The sequence below is a fragment of the Emys orbicularis genome, chromosome 1 (genome assembly GCF_028017835.1).
Source record: "Emys orbicularis isolate rEmyOrb1 chromosome 1, rEmyOrb1.hap1, whole genome shotgun sequence".
Lineage (NCBI taxonomy): Eukaryota > Metazoa > Chordata > Testudines > Emydidae > Emys > Emys orbicularis.
Window position 1 is genome coordinate 32,796,869 of NC_088683.1, and position 23,352 is coordinate 32,820,220.

At 43.9% G+C, this 23,352-nt stretch overlaps 1 protein-coding gene across 1 annotated transcript in view; it reads left to right on the forward strand.

Annotated features, from left to right (window-relative positions):
* KIF21A (kinesin family member 21A) overlaps positions 1-23,352 on the forward strand; it is a 113,364-nt gene that overhangs the window by 62,147 nt on the left and 27,865 nt on the right. Inside the window, exons 23-27 of the mRNA XM_065423792.1 lie at positions 6,923-7,088; positions 7,729-7,749; positions 16,931-16,991; positions 17,219-17,273; positions 19,695-19,912. Coding sequence (XP_065279864.1) covers positions 6,923-7,088; positions 7,729-7,749; positions 16,931-16,991; positions 17,219-17,273; positions 19,695-19,912 — 521 coding nt within the window. The remainder of the gene's footprint in view (positions 1-6,922; positions 7,089-7,728; positions 7,750-16,930; positions 16,992-17,218; positions 17,274-19,694; positions 19,913-23,352) is intronic.

Here is a 23,352-nt window from a genome sequence, read left to right on the forward strand (position 1 = left end):
GAAGAAACACAATCCCCAATACTCTCTCTTGGCACAGGCTGTGTACCACCCATACCCTAGTCAGCGCCGCTCTTGTGGTGACGAGTCTGACAGTGGCCAGGAGAAAGTCATTTCCCCGGCCCCTCTTTCACGGCAGTTGGGAGAATATCATCTCTGAAAGATGGGTCCTGGAGATTATTTCAAAGGGTTACACCATTTAATTCATGTTCCTCCCCCATTCCAACCCTCCTTCCCCATCCCCCTACAGGGACTCTTCTAACAAGAACCTACTTAGTCAGGAAATAGATCATTTATTATACGTAGAGGCCATAGAACCAGTCCCAGTGCAACTCAGGAGCAAGGGGTGTTTTACTCCAATTATTTCCTGATCCCCAAGGCAAAGGGAGGCTGGAGGCCCATTCTAGATCTAAGGGCATTAAATAAATACGGGAAGACGCAGGGGTTCAAGATGATCACACTAGCAGCCATTATTCCAGGTCTAGAGCCAGGAGATTGATTTCCGGCCCTCAACCTATAAGATGTCTACTTCCAGATCTCGATACAACCATTGCACAAGAGATTCCTACAGTTTACCTTTGGGCAGGACCATTATCCATACAGACTGCTCCACCCAGGGTATTCTCCCAGGTTCTCTCCATTGTAGCGGCGCACTAACCCCGGTACAGCGACTGGAGTTTATCAGCGCCAACCTTGACGCAGTCCAAGCGTGAGCATTCCTCCCGCTACACAGACTCACCACCCTGGGACGGATGCCTCTCTAATAGGCTGGGGAGCCCACCTACACAACCACCAGGTTCAGGGCAAATGGCCTTCCACAGAAGTGACCCTCCATATCACTCTTCGGGAGCTAAGGGCTGTCAGGAACGCCTGTGCACACTTTTTACCTTTCATCAAGAACACACACACAAAGGTCATGATTGACAATATGACATGTATATTTTCCATAAATCGCCATGGGGGGTGCCAGATCTCCCTCCCTCTGCACAGAAGCACTCAAACTTTGGAGTTGGTGCATCCATGATGTGCTCATCTCATCTCATCATGATGTGCTCATCTCAGCTGTCTGTCTACCAGGGATACAGAACGTGACAGTTGACAGTCTGTCGGAATTTTTCTCACGACCACGAATGGGACCCGAACTCAAAGGTGCTTTGAGATACATTTGCTCTTTGGGGAACCCTGACTATGGATCTTTTCACTACTTACTGGAACAAGAAACATCCTCATTACTGCTCCAGGGCCGGTCTGTGGAAACATTCACTGGGAGACGCCCTCATCCTCCCATGAGACGGGGACCTCTTGTATGCCTTTTCCCAGTTTCCTCTTCTATCCAAGGTCCTGTTAAAAATTCAGCAAGATAAAGCAAGAGTTATTCTGATTGCCCCTCCTGGCCAACACAAGTCTGGTTCCCTTACCTGACACAGATGGCAATATGTCCTCTGGTTCCTCTTCAGCCCATTCCTCACTTGCTCTCTCAAAACAATGGGCTGATCCTTCACCCCCCACCTGCGGGTCCTCCACTTCCAGGATTGGCTCTTTCTGAGTTCTAAGGCTTAGTGGCAGAATGCTCTGATGAGCTGAAAGATGTGTTGCTACACAGCCATAAGTTGACCACTTGATATACTTACCTACAAAATGGAAATGATTCCAAGTTTGTTGTCATTCTAAACACACAGCCCGAACCTCCTCTTCCCTCCCTCTGATTTTACACTACATTTTAGACCTCAAGATGTCAAAACTCTTACTCAGCTCCCTTAAGGTACATCTTGTGGCGAAAATGGCTTTCCACAGCCAGGTAGGCAGATACTCGGTGTTCACTCACTCACTGATGCATAGATTCCTTAAGGGCATTGGGAATCTCTTCCCTGCTCCATCCTAGGATCTTAACCTAGTTCTCAGGGCTTTGACTAGACCTCCCTTTGAGTTCATGGGAACCTGCTCTCTCTTACACCTGTCCATGAAGACAGCATTTCTAATTGCCATCACCTCAGCTACGCATATAGGAGAAATAGCGGCCTTGATGGCACACCCACCATTCATGGTCTTTTTTAAAGATAAAGTAACTCCTAAGGCCATATCCCAAGTTTCTTCCTACTTTCTTTGCACTTTCCATGTGAATCAACAGATCCATCTCCCTGCTTTTTTCCCCAAACCACATTGTGAGAACAGGGAGACGATTCTGTATATGCTAGATGTTAGAAGAACACTAGCATTCTACTTGGACTGGACTAAGGACTTCAGGAAATCCCCTAAGCTCTTCCTTTCATTCACAGAAAGATCCAAAGGCTCTGTGATATCTGCTTAAAGACTATCCAAATGGGTCTCTGGTTACATTAATCACTGTTATCAAGGGCGCAACATGCTGCCTCTGATCTCGTGGAGTGCGTATGGACTCTGGACAATTTCTACATTGGTCATGTGCCTTAAAAATAACAGGAGTACTTGTGGCACCTTAGAGACTAACAAATTTATTAGAGCATAAGCTTTCGTGGGCTACAACCCACTTCTTCGGATGCATATAGAGTGAACCATATATTGAGGAGATATATATACACACACATACAGAGAGCATGAACAGGTGGGAGTTGTCTTACCAACTCTGAGAGGCCAATTAAGTAAGAGAAAAAAAACTTTTGAAGTGATAATCAAGATGGCTCAGTACAGACAGTTTGATAAGAAGCAAGTGTGAAAATACTTACAAGGGGAGATAGATTCAATGTTTGTAATGGCTCAGCCATTCCCAATCCCTATTTAGCCCTGAGTTGATTGTGTCTAGTTTGCATATAAATTCCAGCTCAGCAGTCTCTCTTTGGAGTCTGTTTTTGAAGTTTTTCTGTTTTAAGATAGCCACCCGCAGGTCTGCCAAAGAATGGCCAGACAGGTTAAAGTGTTCTCCCACTGGTTTTTGAGTATTATGATTCCTGATGTCAGATTTGTGTCCATTAATTCTTTTGCGTAGAGACTGTCCGGTTTGGCCAATGTACATGGCAGAGGGGCATTGCTGGCACATGATGGCATATATCACATTGGTAGATGTGCAGGTGAACGAGCCACCGATGGTATGGCTGATGTGATTAGGCCCTATGATGGTGTCACTTGAATAGATATGTGGACAGAGTTGGCATCGGGCTTTGTTACAAGGATAGGTTCCTGGGTCAGTGTTTTTGATCCCACAGATCTTGGGAGACAGACCTGTCCTCGCTTACAGACAACCCCCCAACCTAAAGCAAATACTCACCAGCAACCACACATCACTGAACAAAAACACTGACCCAGGAACCTATCCTTGTAACAAAGCCCGATGCCAACTCTGTCCACATATCTATTCAAGTGACACCATCATAGGGCCTAATCACATCAGCCATACCATCGGTGGCTCGTTCACCTGCACATCTACCAATGTGATATATGCCATCATGTGCCAGCAATGCCCCTCTGCCATGTACATTGGCCAAACCGGACAGTCTCTACGCAAAAGAATTAATGGACACAAATCTGACATCAGGAATCATAATACTCAAGAACCAGTGGGAGAACACTTTAACCTGTCTGGCCATTCTTTGGCAGACCTGCGGGTGGCTATCTTAAAACAGAAAAACTTCAAAAACAGACTCCAAAGAGAGACTGCTGAGCTGGAATTGATATGCAAACTAGACACAATCAACTCAGGGCTAAATAGGGATTGGGAATGGCTGAGCCATTACAAACATTGAATCTATCTCCCCTTGTAAGTATTTTCACACTTGCTTCTTATCAAACTGTCTGTACTGAGCCATCTTGATTATCACTTCAAAAGTTTTTTTTCTCTTACTTAATTGGCCTCTCAGAGTTGGTAAGACAACTCCCACCTGTTCATGCTCTCTGTATGTGTGTGTATATATATCTCCTCAATATATGGTTCACTCTATATGCATCCGAAGAAGTGGGTTGTAGCCCACGAAAGCTTATGCTCTAATAAATTTGTTAGTCTCTAAGGTGCCACAAGTACTCCTGTTATTTTTGCGGATACAGACTAACACGGCTGCTACTCTGAAACCTGTCAATGTGCCTTAAAGATATCCCTATCTCAGCAATCTGTAGAGGAGCAACTTGGGCCTCTTCCCACACTTTTGGAGAACATTATGCAATCACTGGAGATTTGGCCTCCAATGTGATCTTTGACTCCACAGTACTCTCTGTAGTAACAGACTCCACTCCGAAGTCCCAGCCTTCCGTGGTGGGTCCTGGTCAGGAGTCACCTACAGTGGAGCACCCATAAGGACACTACTCAGAAAAGAAGAGGAAGTTACTCACCTTGTGCAGTAACGATGGTTCTTCGAGATGTGTGTCACTACGGATGCTCCACAACCTGCCCTCCTCCCCTCTACTTCAGAGTTCTCCATAGGGCTCTGCGGCAGAGAAGGAACTGAATGGGGGGAGGGTTTGCCCACGCAGTGCTGGCAGATTACACGGGAGGGAGGGCACATGTGCAGACTCAACGGATACTGCTACCAAAAATCTCTGATTAGAGGCACAGGGGCGCACATACACCTGGAGTGGAGCACCCATAGGGGGACACATCTCGAAGAGCCATGTTACTGCACAAATTGTGTGAGGCACTTTGCTCCTCCTCCTGTTAGATGATTAACATGTAGCAGAGCCAAAGTTTTTGCATACTTGCTCCCTTGCTTGCTTTTTTTTTTTTTTTTTTTTGGTTAGTTAGTTATTTCCCTTGTCACACAAAGGCCGGTTATAGCAGAACCTGTAGATTTATTTTTTTTAAAAAGTATTCACTACAAAGAGGGAAAGGTTTACCAGCATCCTCTTGGGAAAACAGAATTGAAAGAGTGGCCTGAAAACTTACATCAGGAAATCCAGTTCCCCAACTTTTATCTGCTTGTAGTTTTATAATTCTTTCCTGCAATCTACCTCACTGCAGGCTGTCAAATATATCGATGTAGTTCCTCTTGTCCTTGAAAAAGACACTCAAGAAGATGTTTTATTGATGTACCTTTTAACTATTTAGTTTCCTCCATTTGGAAAACCTTTGCTGTAAGTTTTTTCCACTTTGGGCAATACTTTCTCAAACTAAATAAGCCTCAAAAGTCAACACATCTGTGGAATTGCTCCTAAAATGGCTTCTTGTGTAGGTTAGGTTCTGAAAGCTTTCCAGAGAAAACTGAATGTTCATGTAATGATCCTGGAAGTTAATTAGGGTTACCATATTTCCACAAGCAAAAAAGAGGACATGGGGGGGGGGGGGGGAGGAGCCCCGCTCTAGCCCTGCCCCCATCCACTCCCTCCCACTTCCCACCTCCTGATTGCCCCCCCCCAGAACCCCCAACCCCCCCCCCCCCCCGCTCCTTGTCCTCTGACTGCCCCCTCCTGGGACCCCTGCCACTAACTGCCCCCTAGGACCCCACCCCCATCTAAGCCGCCCTGCTTCTTGTCCCCTGACTGCCCCCTCCTGAGAACCCCCTACGACCCTATCTGTCCCCTGACTGCCCTGACCCTTATCCACACCCCCGCCCCCAGACAGACCCCCGGGGACTCCCATGCCCTATCCAACTGCTCCCCGCCCCCTGACAGGACCCCCAGAACTCCGGACGCATCCAGCCCCCTCTGCTACCTGCCTGCCTCGACCCCTCTCCACGCCCCTGCCCCCCTGACAGCCCCCCCAGAACCCCAGACCCATCTAACCCCCCCTGCTCCCTGTCCCTGACTGTCCCAACCCCTCTCCACACCCCTGCCCCCCTGACAGCCCCCCCTCAAACTCCCGATCCATCCAACCCCCCCCTCCCTGTCCCGGGCCGGCTTTAAAGAGCCCAGGAATCGGGCTGCACTCCGGCCGGGGTTGCGGGGCTTGAGGCCGGGCCGGAGGTGCTCAGCCGGGGCTGGGCCGGCACTGCTGGGGCCCGAGCTGGCGCTGCTGGGGGCCGGGCCCGGGCCGGAGGTGCTGGGGCCCGGGGCTGGGCCGGCACCCGGGCCGGCGCTGCTGGGGCCCGGGCCGGGCCGGGGGTGCTGGGGCCCGAGCCGGGGTCGCCGCCCTGGGGTCGGAACCGGGGCCGGAGCCGCTGGGGCCCGAGCTGGGCCGGAGCCGCTGGGGCCGCCGGGCGCCACTCGGCCCGGGCCGCGCCTCCCCGGAGCTCTCCTCCTCGCGCCCCCCCGCCCCAGCTTACCTGCTGCTGCCTCCCGCTTGCCCCTGCTTCTTTTCAGACTTCCCGCGAAGATCTGATTCACGGGAAGCAGGGGAGGGGGAGGAGCAGGTGGGCGGAGCGTTCAGGGGAGGGGAGGAGGGGGAAGACAGCTGCGGGGCCGGACAGCGTGGTAAGGCTGCAGGGGATGGGGGGAGCCGGGAAGGGGCTTTGGGTGCCCAGCTGCGCTTGGCCGCCGCTTTTCTGTCTATAAATAGCCGACCGGGGGGAAATCCCGGACATTTTTAGATTTTTAAAAATCCCCCCCGGACGGCTATTTATAGATCGAAAAGCCGGACATGTCCGGGGAAATCCGGACATATGGTAGCCCTAAAGTTAATAGTTTTGTTTTTTTTGTTTTATAGGTAACATAATAGGCAATAGATAAGAGGACTGCATTGTGGAAAAATTAAGAACCACGTTTTCGTGCACTTTGCTTGTGCTTCATTAGGTGCAAAAATCCTGCTTGCTTAGGGATGAATCCAATTTATACATTTGGCTTATGCCTAAATTGGGCACCTACTTGGGCGTGTGCACGCCGGAAAGTTTGACCCTGAGGAAAGAAGGTGAAACAGAAAAGCAGATAGAGGATGCCCAAAAAAGTTTGGCCACTAGTTACCTTTTAATATGAGGAGATGCAGCAGATTCAAATTGACTACTAAATTGCAGAAATCAAAACAACATGTCAGATTTCTCATTTACTGACGACTTCTCAGAATGCTTTTAAAGAACTTGTCATTTTCTTATAGGGTCTCCAAGCAGCTCAGAAGGATGCTCAAGTTAAAGTTCTTGAAGGACGCCTTAAGCAAACAGAAATTACAAGTGCTACTCAAAATCAGCTGCTATTTCATATGCTGAAAGAGAAGGCAGAATTAAATCCTGAACTTGATGCTTTGCTGGGTCATGCTTTGCAAGGTAATTTTGGCATCTCATAAGGGGTAGTACACTGCATGTCAGGTTTGCTTTTCATGCATGATGTACTAGATATTTTAGGTCATTACTTTCTGAATAGATGCTGTATTTTAACGTCTTACATTTAAAAATATACTCCGCACTTGACGTGCATGCAAACCATTTTGAAAGTGTAATTAGGGTGACCAGACATCCCAATATTAAGGGCTTTATGTTATATAGGCAACTTTATACCCCCCTCCCCCACACCATCCCCCCAAAAATGGTGTCCCGATTTTTCACACTTGCTGTCTGGTCACCCTAAGTGTAATGTCCATGCAGCAGGGAAATGCAGGAAATAAGGAAGTTTTGATTGCCACAATTTTTTTAACTCAAAACGTACTGCCTATTGTTTCAACAAAAAATTAATATTGACAATTTGGTATTATTTAAACTTCTAAACATAAAATTCTAAATATTTGTCCCCCTTCTCTCATCATAGGTTTGTATTTTTTGAAGAAGGTACTATATGTCTGCTACAGCATCTATTCTGCTTTCTCTTAGGTTAAACTATGAATAATATAGTTTAATGTGGGATTTTTTTAATGGATCTGTTTTGATTGGAGTGTTGCTTTTTGTTTCCTTGTTGCTGTTATTTACACAGACCTAGATAGCATATCACTGGGTAAGTATGTTTAGCTTCCTGTGTACTGTACAGCTGCATGAGTTACTAATTGTTCATGTACACTAACTGGTGCATCCTAGAATTTGTGAGCGTTTGAACAGTTTGCATGTACTATTTTGTATACATACTCATTATCACACAAGCTTAAAAAACACTCTTTCCTTTAGTGACACCACTTAAAAACACTCATAATAGTTGATTTGTAGAAGTTAAGAAGTGAGTGCAGCAAATACGGCTGTAAATTAAACCGGTTCCTAATTTACTTGTTAAAGAACCTACAGTATGTTCATATATATAGCTCAATAGGATATTTCATCACATTTTATTATTGCTGTAGCTGTGACAAATAACATTTGTATTTGACATAAAAAATAACTCAACATGCAGTTAATTTTTAACCTTTTGCAGATAATTTATCTTTGAACTTAAATGCTTTACAGAATGTGTATAATGCACACTGTATAACAGACTATTTTGCATTTTTATTCAAGGCTTAATTTATTTTAATCATTTTGTGGACTCAGTATATATTTTGTCACTTTAAAATGATTAGCAAGGTAAGGAATATAAATTTAAAAAATTCTCCAAAACACCACATTATTTTGGTTGCTCTCTATGAATACATCAGAAATACCTCAGGTTTTACAAAATCTGCAATTCTTTCTGTATAGTTTTGCAAAGTTTCTAACCACATTGAACTGTCTTATACTAATTTGCATATATGTTAGATAACTTTCAGGGGTAGGGTTTTATTTAACCCAGTGGTTGTTCATAGAAAATTTTGCATTTAAGGAGGAAGATGCCCCCTTCATTATTATAGGTCTGTTGGTTTAAACTATCATAGCTTTGTTGGCTTCATTGGCATTGAGATAATTTTACACCAGCTGAAGATCCAATTCAAAATACGTTGTTGCATAAAGCTAGTATTCATTCAGCAATGATGTCAAAGATTATCAATATTATAGCTTGGATAAAATAGAAACTGGACAATTTAATGTTAATAACTTTTTATAAGCTTCAATAATAAGTGTAAGCTAATTAAGTCCATTTGAATTAGAATAATATTTCTCCAACCAGCAGTCAATGTTGTAGTTTCTTCAGCTTTGGATATATTTTTAATCTGTCAAATGCATCTGGAGCATAGGTCAGGCACTTCTTAGAGGCATTCAAAATCAAAATAGATATAGAGATATTCTGCAAGTATTTGCACAGTGCCTTTCATCTGATAATCCCAGAACATTTTGCAAGCTTGAACTGTCTTGCAACACTCCTGTGACATAGATTAGCTGTAGTATTTTCACTTTTCAGTGAGGAAACTGAGTCATGGTGAGATTAAGGCATCTGCCCAAGACAAGTGAGGAAACTTTTTCTTCTTTGAGTAGTGCCCTTATGGGTGCTACACTGTAGGTGTGCTTGTGTCCTTGCGCTGCTGATTGGAGAACTTTGGTAGCAGTGTCTTTTGGGCCTGCACACGCATTGTCTCTATTCATGCTGACCCACGATGCTAGCCAGTGTGCGTGGGCTAACCTTCCTCAGTTCCTTCTCTACCATCCCTGGCTAGAGACAGAGGCATTAGCAGTCCATTAAGACTATCGTCTTAATCTACATACTTATAGTTAGTTAGTCTCCTAGTTATAGTTTTCCCCCTTTCTTTATTTTATCCTTTTTCTTCCTGCCTTTTCTCCCCTATCAGGGACCCTTTTCCCCCAACTGGGTATGCCCGGTCTGCTTGGCTTCAAGAAATGTCTTACTGGTAAAAAGTTGATCCTGATCATGGATAAGCACTCTCAGTGCATTCGCTGCCTCAGAGAAGGCCACATACAACAGAAGTGTGGTCTTTGCCAACAACTCTGGGCAAGATCCCGCAAAGACCGAGCTCCACCAGAAGATTATCTTCATGGAGGCAGCTCTCCAACCGAAGTCACATGGTAGCCTTCTAGATCTAAGGGCTGCAGGTCGAAGAAGAAGGCTGCAGACCCTTCTCTCAAATCATCCAAGAAGAGAGCAGGAAGCCCCCATAGTGAGCCCCAAGATAGCGAATCACTATCTCACTTGGTATCTTCGCCAGCACCAAGGCCATCTCAGTCCGGCACCCATGGCTCACAGAAACCGACAGCGCTTGGTACCACTGACAGGCCTATGGACCCAATGGGTACAGGCACCGAGTCATTGGCACTGAAGGACCGGAGTAAGAACTCCTCTAAAAAGACACTCCCGGTACGCAAACCCACATCGGTTCCACCAGCGATGGCTTGCCCGGCACAGGAGCAACCGATGCGGACAAGATCCTCTCCCCTTCGGCACCGACACCAGCACAATCGGTATAGGCAGAACTCCGCCATTCAAGAGACCTCCACATGCCAGCTGCACTGGAGTCTCCTCCTCTTGGTTCCGAGACTTCTGCACCGAGCCTCTTGAGACTGAGAGGAACAAAAAGCCAGTACTGAAGAGGAAATGACTCAAGGACAATATCCTCCTCCTTTCCAGATGAAGCTATCATGCCTTCTCCCCCATCTTTGGCAGACGACTTTCATCTCTTTCAGGAACTGGCAAAGAATGTGGCAGACACTCTCCAGCTTCCACTGGAGTAAGTCAAGGCTATCCACCCTCAACTCCTTGATATCCTCCATTCTTCACCCTCCTCAAAGATCTTCCTCCTGATTAATGAGGCCATTTTTGTGGGGAGGATGGGATAAAGTTGCCTATATAACATAAAGCCCTTAATATCGGGATGTCTGGTCACACTAATTACTCCTCCAGGCAGGAGCCATAGAACTACCTCAACATCCTAGGGGATGGCAAATCAGGGCAACCACTTTGGGGGGGGCCCGTGAGCCGGTGCGATTGGCCGGCGCTGCATTGGCAGCGGGTGAACCACTGGCTCGGGGAGGCTACCCTCTGCTTTGCCCCTTCCACCCGAGGTAGAGTGCGCCCTGCGCCCACCGCCCAGAGGGTTAGCCTGCGGCAGTGGCGCTGCAGCCGCCCCAGCCCCCCGGAGCCCACCAGGATCAAAAACTCCTTAAACTAGTGGAAGGACCCAGCCAATGTTTGCAAAGAGATCCCCTTCTCACAAACATCCTCGTCATTGGTCCTCACCACCAGCGCATCACTCATAGGGTGGAGTGCACACCTGAATGGCCTCACGACACAAGGCAAATAGTCACCCATGGAGATATTCCTCCACATCAATCTCCTTGTGCTGAGAGTGGTCAGGAATGCCTGCACCCAACATAGCCTGTATGTACTACATCAGTCGGCAAGGGGGAGCCAGATCACCCTCCCTGTACACAGAAGCGGTGAGATTATGGAATTGGTGCATCTGACATAGTGTTACACTGTCCGCGGTGTATCTGCTGGGTACTCGGATCTCAATAGCGGACAGTCTCTGTCACAAATTTCCACACAATCACGAGTGGGAGATATACCCATCAGTACTTCATGACCTATTTAGATGATAGGGGACACCGTCTTTGCCACTCACCTGAACAAGAAGTGTCCCCACTACTGCTCCAGAGCGAGGATGGGATAACACTCTTTAGACGCTCTCCTCCTCCCCTGGGACAGAGACCTTCTCTACACCTTCCCTCCATTTCCCCTACTGTTGAAGGTCCTGCTGAAAATAAAAAGGGGCAGAGCTTGTGCCATTCTGATTGCTCCTACTTGGCCAAGACAGACCTGGTACTCTTACCTATCACAGCTTGTGACGTGTCCGCTGATCTCTCTCCAAGCCACTCCACACCTGCTCTCACAGAAAAAAGGAAATACCCTACATCCCAACTTGGGGTTGCTCCGCCTCAAGGCATGGTTCTGTTTGGTTCCAAAACCTAGAAAGCTCCTGTTCAAGAGAGGTACAAGAGATTCTATTACGCAGTAGAAAGTCCTCGACACGATGCACTTACCTGCAAAAATGGTCCAGGTTTCAGATTTGGTGCGTGTCCCAACAAATCTCCCCAGCATTCTTAACTCTTCCACATATAGACTATACTTTAACCCTAAAATGGTCTAGTCTATATCTAAGCTCTCTGAGGGTCCACCTAGCGGCTATTACAGTCTTTCACCAACCTGTAGAGGAGTACTCAATGCTGTCACATCCAACTACAAAAAGATTCCTCAAGGGCATATGTGACTGGGTGTGCATACCCTGCACTGGGCAAGATAGGATTAACTCTGCATTATGGGTGGTGCAAGCCCCGCCCCCAGACCATGCTGGGCATGCTCCAACTGCTACCACAGTATAAAAGGGAGCAGCCCAGTTCATTCTAGGCTGATCACCGAGGAGAGAGGATGCTTTGTGGAGGCTCCAGGCCAGGAGCTGCTATAGCTGCAGACTGCAAGAGCCTGAGAACCCGGAGCCCAGACTGGTGACCTGCAACCCTCAATGAGCGTCCGGGAGCTGGAGTTCCAGAGAGTTAACCCAGCCAGGAAACCGGGAGATCCCGTTGGCATAGCGATTGCTACCGCAGTAACCATAGTAGGAAGTAGCCCAGGGAGGCAGGGGGAGTGGTATCTACCACCCGAGCAAAGTTGGTGTGTTGTGGTAGGATTCCCCGCTGACTGGGTGATGACCAACCCCGTTGCCAACAGGGCCCTGGGCTGGGACCCGGTGGAGAGGGAGGGCCCGGGTCCCCCATCGCGGTCACCACTCGCCCCAGGGAGCGGCCCGCTTCCCTGACTCTGGCCGCTAGGCCACAGAGCCCTGATCCTAAGGGCAGGTACGTTGACTTTGGCCGCTAGGCCACACAGCCCTGACCCCAAGGGCCATCTAGGCCATGCTGTTTTCAGCCCGAGGACTGCCTGGCAGACCATAACCCTAGTGGGGTCACACCCCGCCCCAAAGGAGGACGGGGTGTGCATACCTCCCAATAGCATAGTAAACCTCTTTCCTCAACCTTGACTTCCGACCCCACATGGGACCTGAGCCTTGTACTGAAAGGACTGACTAGGCCCCTCTTCGAACCTATGGCCACCTGTTCGCTAACGTCCCTAGCCATGAAAACAGCCTTACTGGTAGCGATTACCTCGGCCAGGAGAAAAGGAGAGATAGCAGCTCTGATGGCACATCCTTCCTACATGGTATTTTTTCCGCACGAGGTTATGCTCAGACCACACCCAAAATTCATCCCTAAGGTAACCTTTCAGTTTCACATGAATCAGTTAATTCATCTTCCAATCTTCTGCCCCAACCCTAACCGAGACAACAAGGAGGGCTATATTGCTTACCTTGGATGTCAGGAGAGCCCTGGTCTACCTAAGGACAGGACAAAGGCTTCAGGAAATCCCCTAGAATTTTCCTCTCCATGGAGGAAAGATCCAAGGGCTCAGCAATATCAGCCCAAAGACTTTCCAAGTGGGTCTCGAACGGTGCTATCATCTGTAACTGATGCAAGTCCTGGCCCTCCAGAAGGGGTACTGCTCGGGAGTCACCTACAGTGGAGCACCCATAGGGGCACTACTCGAAGAAGTTACTCACCTTGTGCAGTAACAATGGTTATTTGAGATGTGTCCCCCTATGGGTGCTCTACAACCACGCATCTCCCCTCTACTTCAGAGTTCTTGTCTTGACTCTGCGATAGAGAAGGAACTGAGGAGGGTTAGCTGGCTGGCCTCATGGTGCGCCATGAGGAGAGACAGCGCATGCGTGAGCCCAACAGACACTGCTACTGAAGTTCTCCAATCAGCAGGGCAGGGACACAAGCACACCTACAGTGGAGCACCCGTAAGGGGACACATCTCGAAGAACCATTGTTACTGCACAAGGTGAACAATTTCTTCTTCTAGTATTGCATCTAATTGGGAAAAATATTATGGCCTAGAATGACAGGGTGGCTGAAACTATTTTCTGATGCCATAGGGCTCTTGCTTCCCTAAAAAGTCCTGCTTCCACTGATAGCAATGGCAAAATTCCCATTGACCTCAAGAGGAGCAGGATGAAACCCAAAATAGAATGAGAACTCCCTTCATCAGAATAACATTTATCCATATTAGCCCTATGCATAAGGCAAAGTGGAATTGTATTAATGCATTAAACCTTTCTAAACTTAGAAACAACTTTCTTTTAAAAGACCAAAAAAAGTCATAATTAAAAGAAAAAAAGTGGTTTGTCTCCTATGCTGAGAAAGTCATTCCTCTTCAGGTGTGCGCGCATGCACACGCGCGCGCACACACACACACTGGTCACAGTGATATATATGATGTAGTTAGGTCAACAAGTTCCATCCTGTGCTGTTTTACACTGCGTGGCAACTAACAAGACAGCTGCACTGCTTGATTTCCCAATTCATTTTATAAATAGAGAATAAACCATATCCTGAACTACAAGTACAAAATTACAGTGGGTTGTGTCCACCACTATCCTGATGTGTTATTACAGCTTTGTAAGTCACAATCTGCTTGTACTATATTTTATTGCTTATAGTAGGACTTTCTTCCACCTCTCCTCTCCCTTTCTCATTCAGACTGACGATATAGCAACTGTTCATGAAATGTTGCTAGAGTGACTAATTTCTGTATCACCACTAGAATTGTTTTTCTCGTTAATGAGATCTGGTCATTCGTGAGTGTGACTTGCAGCCATGAATGAGCTGATCAGTCTTGAGAGAGGAGGAAGGCAAGTGTCATTTCCTCGGAATGAAATATAATATCTCTCTGTACCCTTGTCAAACTAATTACATTCTGACAGTTTGTCCTCACCTCCAAGACGCTCTGCTGTTCTTTGTCCATCTGCATCTCTGCTTTCATCTCCTGATACTCTTCCCCCCATCTGGCGGGCTGCTCACCTTAATGTTCCCTTTGTCTCCCCTCTCTCAGAATGCCACACCTGATTTCACTATGCCACCTGTCACGGCCTCCCTCCTTCATGCCTGGCAATCTCACTTCAAATCCTGCCTCAAAACCCATTTCATTTGGTTAGTACTACATGCGAGTCTCCACTGAGGGGCTTCCCAAAGTCCTTCCTGGACTTGGATTATAAAACAAACATAAAAAGGAGTTAATGTAACAAGACAACTCAATTGAGTCCACAAACAAAACCTTCTACTGTTTCCCCCTCCACAGCATTTTTGATTGTCTGGCTTTTATTTTGTTGTGTTATCTATGAAAATTCAGTTGTAAGCATTTTGTGGCAGGGATGCAGGGTTAAATTCAGCCCTAGTGTCCATGTGTCACTGAGAAATATGTTAATTTTATGCTCAGTGTTTTGGAGGTCTTGCTAGAAAGAAAGGTATTCTTCTGTCTTGTCTTTCCTCTTTTCTGCAGACACCTATTAATAAAATACTTACAGAAGGCTCAATGTGGTCTCAAAATCTAAAGAGGAACAAAAGGAGAACATCTGAAGTAGTATTCCTGTTACTTGTCTGTCTTTGTAATATTGTTATTTTTATCCAATAACTAACGCTATATTGTTAAACTAGTACAAAAGTTGAGATGCATCACCTGGGTTTAGGTTGACCAGGTCTTTGGAGATTGTGGAAGCATTTTTGGATGTGGATAGTCTGATGTGTACAAAAAGGCAGCATTTGAATTAGCCCAATTTACTCTCTACTGTATATGGTTCAGCTGAGGGCTATCTTTCCTACTTCTTTCAAAATAATGAACTTTGATAAATATATAGATAAACCTGGCGTAACATTGATACTAGAGCTGGTAGGGAATTTTTCGATGAAACTTTTTTGTCAGAAAAATGCTGATTTGTTGAAACTGAAACTCTGGGAATGTACAGGGTTAGATAAAAGTTTCATCAAGAAGTTTATCAAGTCTAAGGATGGAATTTCTAGAGAGAAAGAGACTGAGACGCACCACAGAATCACCCAGTAGTTAGGGCACTCATTTGTGGTGTGTCATCTGGAACCCGATTTGGATCAGACACTTGAACACAGCCACATCCCAGGGGAGTGTCCTGACCACCAGGCTGTTGGCTATTCTGGGATTTATAGATTTCGCATCCTCTCTTGTTGGAGCTATCTTGCTGTGCCTATTTCAGAGCAGGGACTTAAATCCAGGTCTCCTGTATCCCAAGGGATATCTAAGAAAACAAGTAAGGAAAATTATAGATTTTATTTATTGTTGTGTAATAAAGTGACTTTAGAGTTCAGCAAAACAATAGTTAATCCATGGGATTATTTGAATGTGCTGAATAATTAAGGGGCTTGACTTAAATATTGCATCTACTGCATTTTTTAAAAAAAAGAGTTCTAAAGTAATACTGTACTCAGTTAAAATGCAAATAAGTGCTACTGCCTTCTCTCATAAGGCAACACATTGTATTGTTCTGTTTTCCTTTGTCACATTTCTTAGTTTTTGTGTGTTTAAATTACATTGTTTTTAATATCAAAAGTACATAAATACTGGACTGGTTGACTTAATTTACCATCTTGCATTGTTTGCATGCAAATTTGTTAATCTGATGTTTATGATTTACTGTTACAGTGAATGAGATGCATGCTGGTGTTGTCTTATGTGAACACACAGATGTTTGTATCTGTTTTGTTAGAGGAGTCAGTTCTACTGCACAGCCTCTTTTTGCACTTAGTTTAAATATAGAGTTTGTAGCTCTTTAGGGAGCTGTTCTGCAACGTAAGAGGGTGGTATCATACTCTTCTAAAATTTAAATGCTTGTATACTAATAAAGTGCTTGCTTTTGTCAACCCAATCATTGAAAATAGTCCCAGCTCACTTAGCTAAAAGAAATGGGGGGGGGGGGGGATTTTTTCCTCAGAATTAGGAAGTGCCTTCCTATATCTGAGTAATTCCAAAAGAAGAGAGGGGGGGAGAGAGCTGTCATGTCTATTATGAATGTATTTCACATTACTCACTATTAAGCTTTTCTTTCTGTCTTTCCTCCATTTTCCCAGCATTTCCCTTATTAGTACATCATTCTGTTTTTTACACTTCATTGATAGTGCGCTGCAAAAAATATAGGGATGCTCTTTGACACTATAGTCTTAGGCTGAGATTTTCAAAGGAACCGACGGGAGTTAGTTGCCTAGCTCTCACTGAAATTCAACGGGAACTGCCAGTGAGCTCTCTTGAACTCTTTTGAAAATCACCACTTTAATATATATTTCCTCACTGGAAGAGAAATGTAGATGAATTAAATGTATTCACTGTTTTCTAGGAAGCACTTTCAGTCCACGTACCTATGATGCATGAGCTTTCTGACATTATCTTTTTGGAAATTTTCTAGAAAATGTAGAAGATAGTACTGATGAAGATGCCCCGCTGCACAGCCCTGGAGCAGAAGGAAGGTAAGAGAGCTCTGTAAATTGTATAACTTGCCTTGTTTCCAGAAAACTAAATGCAACTTCTTTTCTTTTACTAAGTCATTATTGATCCATTAGAAAATATTTTTTATACTGGTGTCTTCTCATTTTACCCACAAATTCAGCAAAAAAAAAAAAAAAAAATTGTCAGAGTAAAGAAAAAAATACTTTAGTTCTGCAGAAATGAATTAGTGTCACTGTTCTCCTTTTAGTTCCTTGTCTTCGGACCTCATGAAGCTTTGTGGTGAAGTCAAGCCCAAAAGTAAGGTAAGACGCACTGTGGTAATAACTCTTGTAAAGCACTTTCTTTGAGAGTCATGCATGGCTCTTCTACAAACGTTAATGAAATAAGTCTCACAACAACACTGAGATAGTGAAGTGTTGTTCACTTGACTCCTAATTAATCTACTTTAAAGTGAAGTTCCCCTCTGTAAAGTGACTGTAAGTGGCATTAAATTAAATTTTCTTAAATTAATGGAGATATCCTATCTCCTAGAACTGGAAGGGACCTTGAGAGGTCTTCAAGTCCAGCCCCCTGCCTTCACTAGCAGGACCAAGTACTGATTTTTGCCCCAGATCCCTAAGTGGCCCCCTCAAGGATTGAACTCACAACCCTGGGTTTAGCAGGCCAATGCTCAAACCACTGAGCTATCCCTCCCCCCGACTGAGCTATCCCTCCCCCCATTGTAGGATTTCATGTTTGTCTCAAAATTTCCAGATCAAATTTGTTCAGTTTGGGGGAAAAAATGTTTTCTTCTACTGCCAGCACTCCAATTCAGCAAGCACTTAACTATGTGCTTATGCTTTATTGACACCAATGGGAATTAAGCATATGTTTAAAGTTAAGCATTTGCTTAAGTGCTCTGCTGAATCAGGGCCTCAGTCTGTGGTTGTAGAAGTGTTATTGAGGGTATAATTTGGCCTACAGGATCTTAATTACAAGTGGTGATGCATTAGGAAAAAAAGAACCAAGTTTGACTTTCAGATTCCAGGTAGAGTTTGAAATTTGGTCTGGAAACCACTGACGCAAAATAAGCGTGGAGCCACCATTTTTATAAAGTAACTTCTCAGATTAGAGCTCCATTTTTAAAATTAGACATTCCTTCCCTGAGATGAACTCAAATACCTGGGAACAAAAAAAACCTTTGAAATATGTATTTTAAAAAGTTCTCTCTACTTTAAGAATTTCTCCCTTTCTCATTTTAAAACATTCTGAAGTTTTTTTAGACAGTAGAAATAAAAATTGGTGTAGTTGTTTCAATATTCTTAGTAATTAAAGACTTTAAGAAGACATTATATTTTATATTCCTCAAATGTTGTCGGTAAAGATGCACAACTACTGGGCATTTTTTAAGGTCTAAGCTAGTTTGAAGTACAGCTCCATTCTTTGTGCCCCTTACTTTTCTGATCTTCAAAATGTTCACGTTGTATAGTGGCTGTCAGTCACACAACAACTGCACCTTCTCTTTCCAAATGTTGCACACACCAACGCTTCTCCAAGTCAGAGACACGCAGTGATCATTTAGCACAGAAAAAAGTTTTTATATTGGAACATTTCCTATGCTTTTAGATCATTCTTCAACAAAGCATATTCCTCGGTGCTTTGCTGAATATGGATGGGATTACCACATGCTTACAGTTAAACATGCTTTGTTGACCTGGGTGGTGTAATGAGGTGGCCTGCCCCTTTAAGGGCTGGAGGCATGGAGCTGGCCAGCCCCATACAGTTAGTCATGCCTGCCTCACTCGGGATGAGATGTGGGGTTTAATTAGTGGAACCAGTTGGGAACAGGGCAGGGGATTCCCCTATATAGAGCAGCAGGAAGCTGCAGAGTGAGGGTCTCTCAGGGAGAGACAACCAGAGTGAAGGTAGAGTAAGAGACTTCAGCAGAGACCTGCCGAGGCAGGGAATGGCTGGTGGGAGCAAGTAGACTCCAGCAGGAAACCCTGACCTTTCAGAGGAAAGGCTTGGGAGTTGCCCAGCAGGAAGACTGGGAGTATGCACTTGATGGGGATTTGAGAACTTTTATTTTGAATATTAATAAATCCAGCTACAGAGAGGGGTGTTGCTGAACTTGAGAAGAGTTTGTTTTGCTAATTTGATTAAGAAATTGCTGAAAAGTTGGGAAATGAAGGCAGTACCTCAGCACAGTGACCTCTGGCCACGAGGGGATACTCAGGAGGCAGCAGTTTATAGAGATTTATTAATTAAACAGGACCCATAATTCTATAGCTACTCAGAAACACCATTGTTCACACACTGAACCTGGTTAACTCTTGCAGAATGATGATACTGGACAGAGTTAAATTTGTTATTTTGTTAGCTCTTCCATAACACTAAGTTAATTGAAACTGGCATCTCCTCATTTCCTGGTAACTATTTCACACCATCTCCTTCCCTTTGTAACATGGGCAGGTGACTGCACATGACATCATGTCAAATAACTATTTTATGCTGTTGAAACTTGACTTTGGGCCCCATACTGATCTCATTGAAGCCAACTAAATAGATTAAAAGCAAACTCCATGATTTAGTTTCCAAGGAATAGTTGACAGTTAAGAATAACTGGTGTAACTACTGAATAGTAAAAATTAAGAGTGGGTTTAAAAATATATCACCGACACACTCTATCAATGCTCTTATGTTTAAAAAAGAGTTGATTATTTGTTTGTTTATTTTAAATCCAGGCCCGCCGGAGGACCGCGACCCAGATGGAATTGCTATATGCAGATAGCAGCGATTTAGTTTCTGACAGTAGTGCAGCAGACACCATTTTGACTGGTCCTCTTACACCTGTTGCAGAAGTGCAAGAGAGTGGGATGCATACAGATACAAGTGATACTTCTGCTAGGGAAAGGGACCTCATTCCCCCACCATCTGGCTTACCTTCTAAAATAGGCAGCATGTAAGTTTGGCCACGCTGTACTAACTAACTTTTGCTTTTTTAAAAAATGCATGTTGCCAATTTCTTGTAATCTCTAATTTTGAATTTTACAAAGGGGGACAATTGATTTCAGACTAACCAAGCAGCATTCAAAAATCTGTTCCTTCTATGCCTCCAGAGCCACCGCATGAAGCATACATATGCTGTTGTAATTAATATATTTTGAGACATTTGTAAGTAGTTTTCTTTAGCGAAACTACTTCAGGTTTGTTTGTAAATAGTGGATACAATCATTTGATACCATGGATGCTTCTGTTTTGTTAGTGATGTGTGAAATGCAAATTCTAGAGGGAAAAATCTTTTCAGAAATATCAACAAGACCTTAAAAAGAAACACATTGTAAATCCAAAGTAAAGCATATTAAAACAAAGCAACCTAATGTAAACTTAAATGTTGTAGTTAATAATAAAGGTCAGAGTCCTAATGACTGAGTGGAAAAAAAAAACTTAAGATGTATTTTGTGTTTACTGGGTTTAAAATGGAGCAGCCTAAATTTAGAGTAAATGATAAAAACCTTATCTATTTTAATAATAGTGTATGATCAAAACAACACTGTAAACATGCATATGAGTCCCATCGGTGCCTTTCCAGCTACAGTACACTTTAGCTGAAGAATAGTTTTTAATGATTGATAATTACTTAATAATAAGTACTTAATTTTATTTAACAAATTTAACTTTGGGGACATAAATCTTTTCTCACTTTTTATGTACTGAAATTACTATTGTTGTCAGCCATTCACAGGCAGGGAACTTTTTGCTCTTTAGTTACTAACCCCACATTCTGTCACATGTAAGCTGAATGCACTTGCCACATTCAATAATATGAAAAAATATAGCTGACTATCCCCATAGGTATCTTTAGGTTATAGATGCTGAAGTAAGGCGTTTTTCACCAGGTCCCATCTGTCCTGTTTCCATCAAACTATTACTTTTTTCATGGAAGTCTTCACTGTTAAGTGTACACTTGCTATTAGTTTTAACAGTTTCATATTTTTCTAGCATGCGCTTGAGATGGTAAAACACTGCTAACAGCGATTGTTAACATATGCTGATGGCTTCATTGCTTTTACAAGTAGAATATGCTCAGAAGGAATGCTATTGGTGATGCAGAGGGGGGAATGATGATCAGGATAGGCTGAGAAACCTGCTTGTTTCAGCATTTAGTGTGTGAGATGAGACTGGAGCTCCAAGATTTAATAACATCAAGGGTTATGACCTGGCATCCAAGGTTCAGGTAATATCTTTTTGCTTCACTGCATCTTCTAAATTGTATCCATTATGAAAAATAATTAGCAATGAGGCAAAATAAAATTATCTAAATTCAAACTTCGGACGCATTATAGTTGAGCCTCTGTAGTAAATTGTTCTGCTCAGTAGTGGACTTCTCTTATTTCTGTATTTTATTGATGGTACTTTAGCAGATGAGTTATAAAGCTTTTGTCTCAAACAGTTCTTAGTGACTTTCACATTGTAGGCATCTGTTTAATACTCTCCCTCCGTTAGAACTTATATTAATTTACTTTCTACATTATTAAAAAAAATCCTTGTTACTCTTGCAAGTTATTGCTGATATTTGTTGTTGAAACAAGGTTCCCTCTTAAAATCCATCTCTGCTTCCTACTGGATCCTGCAGTAAAGTTGCAGTGCCAACTCTGTTGCATCAAAATAGTTCCTATCACAGCAGAATAGGAGGTTTTTACTTCTTTGTAAGGTCATGGAGCTGAAATAATAGTGGGGTGGGGGAGGGAAACTATCTACAATAGTAGGAGAAAGCAAAAACATCTTGTAATGTAAATTATTTCTTTCTGTAGATGTTCACTTCCTGCAGTTTGCCTGAATATAAAAGTCCCTTTTGAGAGCTCAAGCCAGCTCCCATTGACGTGAGGGACTTTTTCCATTTTTTAAGAGTAAAAATCCAGCCCTAATTCAATACCACAGTGTCATAGATAAATATCCAAGTATTCTTTTAAAATAGGATTATTTAGATACAATACCCCACATGTCTGCAGTACTATGCTATTTGTTTTGGTAAGGTCTTGTCTACTTGGAAAGTTACACCAATTTAACTTAAATCGGTTTTTAACTGGCTTAGTTAAATGGGTGCAGGCCCCTTTTTGGGCACTCTCTTAGTTCATCTTGAGTGAGTTATTTCGTTTGATCTTAAACTAATTCCTAATAGACTTAAACTGAACTGAAATAAGCCTGGTTTAAACCAAGATAAGAGGGTCTACACAGCCTTTTGCAATGGTTTAGCTAAATCAGTTTAAAAATCACACCCTAAGTTAAACTGGTGGAGCTTTCTTGTGTAAGCAAGACATAAGTATATAGGGACAGATTCTGATCTTGGATATTAAACACCAGCAGTGATGTCAAGCATAAAGCCCGCATTTCAGAACTGGCGGCCCACATGATGTAGTTTTGTGCTGTACATGAAAACATTAAGGATATGTTTACATTGTAGAACAGGCGTGTTTTTAATTCAGGTTAAAATATCAATGAAGACTCAACAAACTCAGTTTTGCAGCTCAAGTTAAAGCCTATAGGGGAGCCTGTGGTTGAACTTGAGCTGCTAACACAAGTTAAAATGCTATTTTAACCTGAGTTAGCTAACTTGAGTTAAAAACACACCTTTTTTTGCAATGTAGATATAAGAAACATAAGTATGGTCATACTGGGTCAGATCAGTGGTCCAGCTAGCCTAATATGCTGTCTTCCGACAGTGGCCAATGCCAGATGCTTCAGGGGGAATGAACAGTCAAGGGCAATTATTGAGTGATCCATCCCCTGTTGTCCAGTCCCAGCATCTGACAATCAGAGGCTTAGCCATCTTGGCTAATAGCCATTGATGGACCTGTCCTCCCTGAACTTATCTAATTCTTTGTTTAATTCAGTTATACTTTTAGCCTTCACAGCTTTCCCTGGCAATGAGTTCCACAGGTTTGACTGTGGCTGTATGAAGAAGTACTTCCTTTGATTGGTTTTAAATCTGCTGCCTGTTAATTTCATCAGGTGACCCCTGGTTCTTGTGTTATGTGAAGGAGTAGATAACACTTCCTTATTCGCTCTCTCGACACCATTCATGACTTTATAGACCTCTATCATATATCACCCCTTAGTCATCTCTTTTCGAAGAGTACGTCCAGACTACCCGCCGTATCGGCGGGTAGCGATCGATTTATCGGGGATCGATATATCACGTCTCGTTAAGACGCGATATATCAATCCCCGGACGCGCTCCCCGTCGACTCCGGAACTCCACCGGAGCGAGCGGCGGTAGCGGAGTCGACGGGGGAGCCGCGGCCATCGATCCCGCGCCGTGAGGACCCAAGGTAAATCGATCTAAGATACTTCGACTTCAGCTACACTATTCACGTAGCTGAAGTTGCGTATCTTAGATCG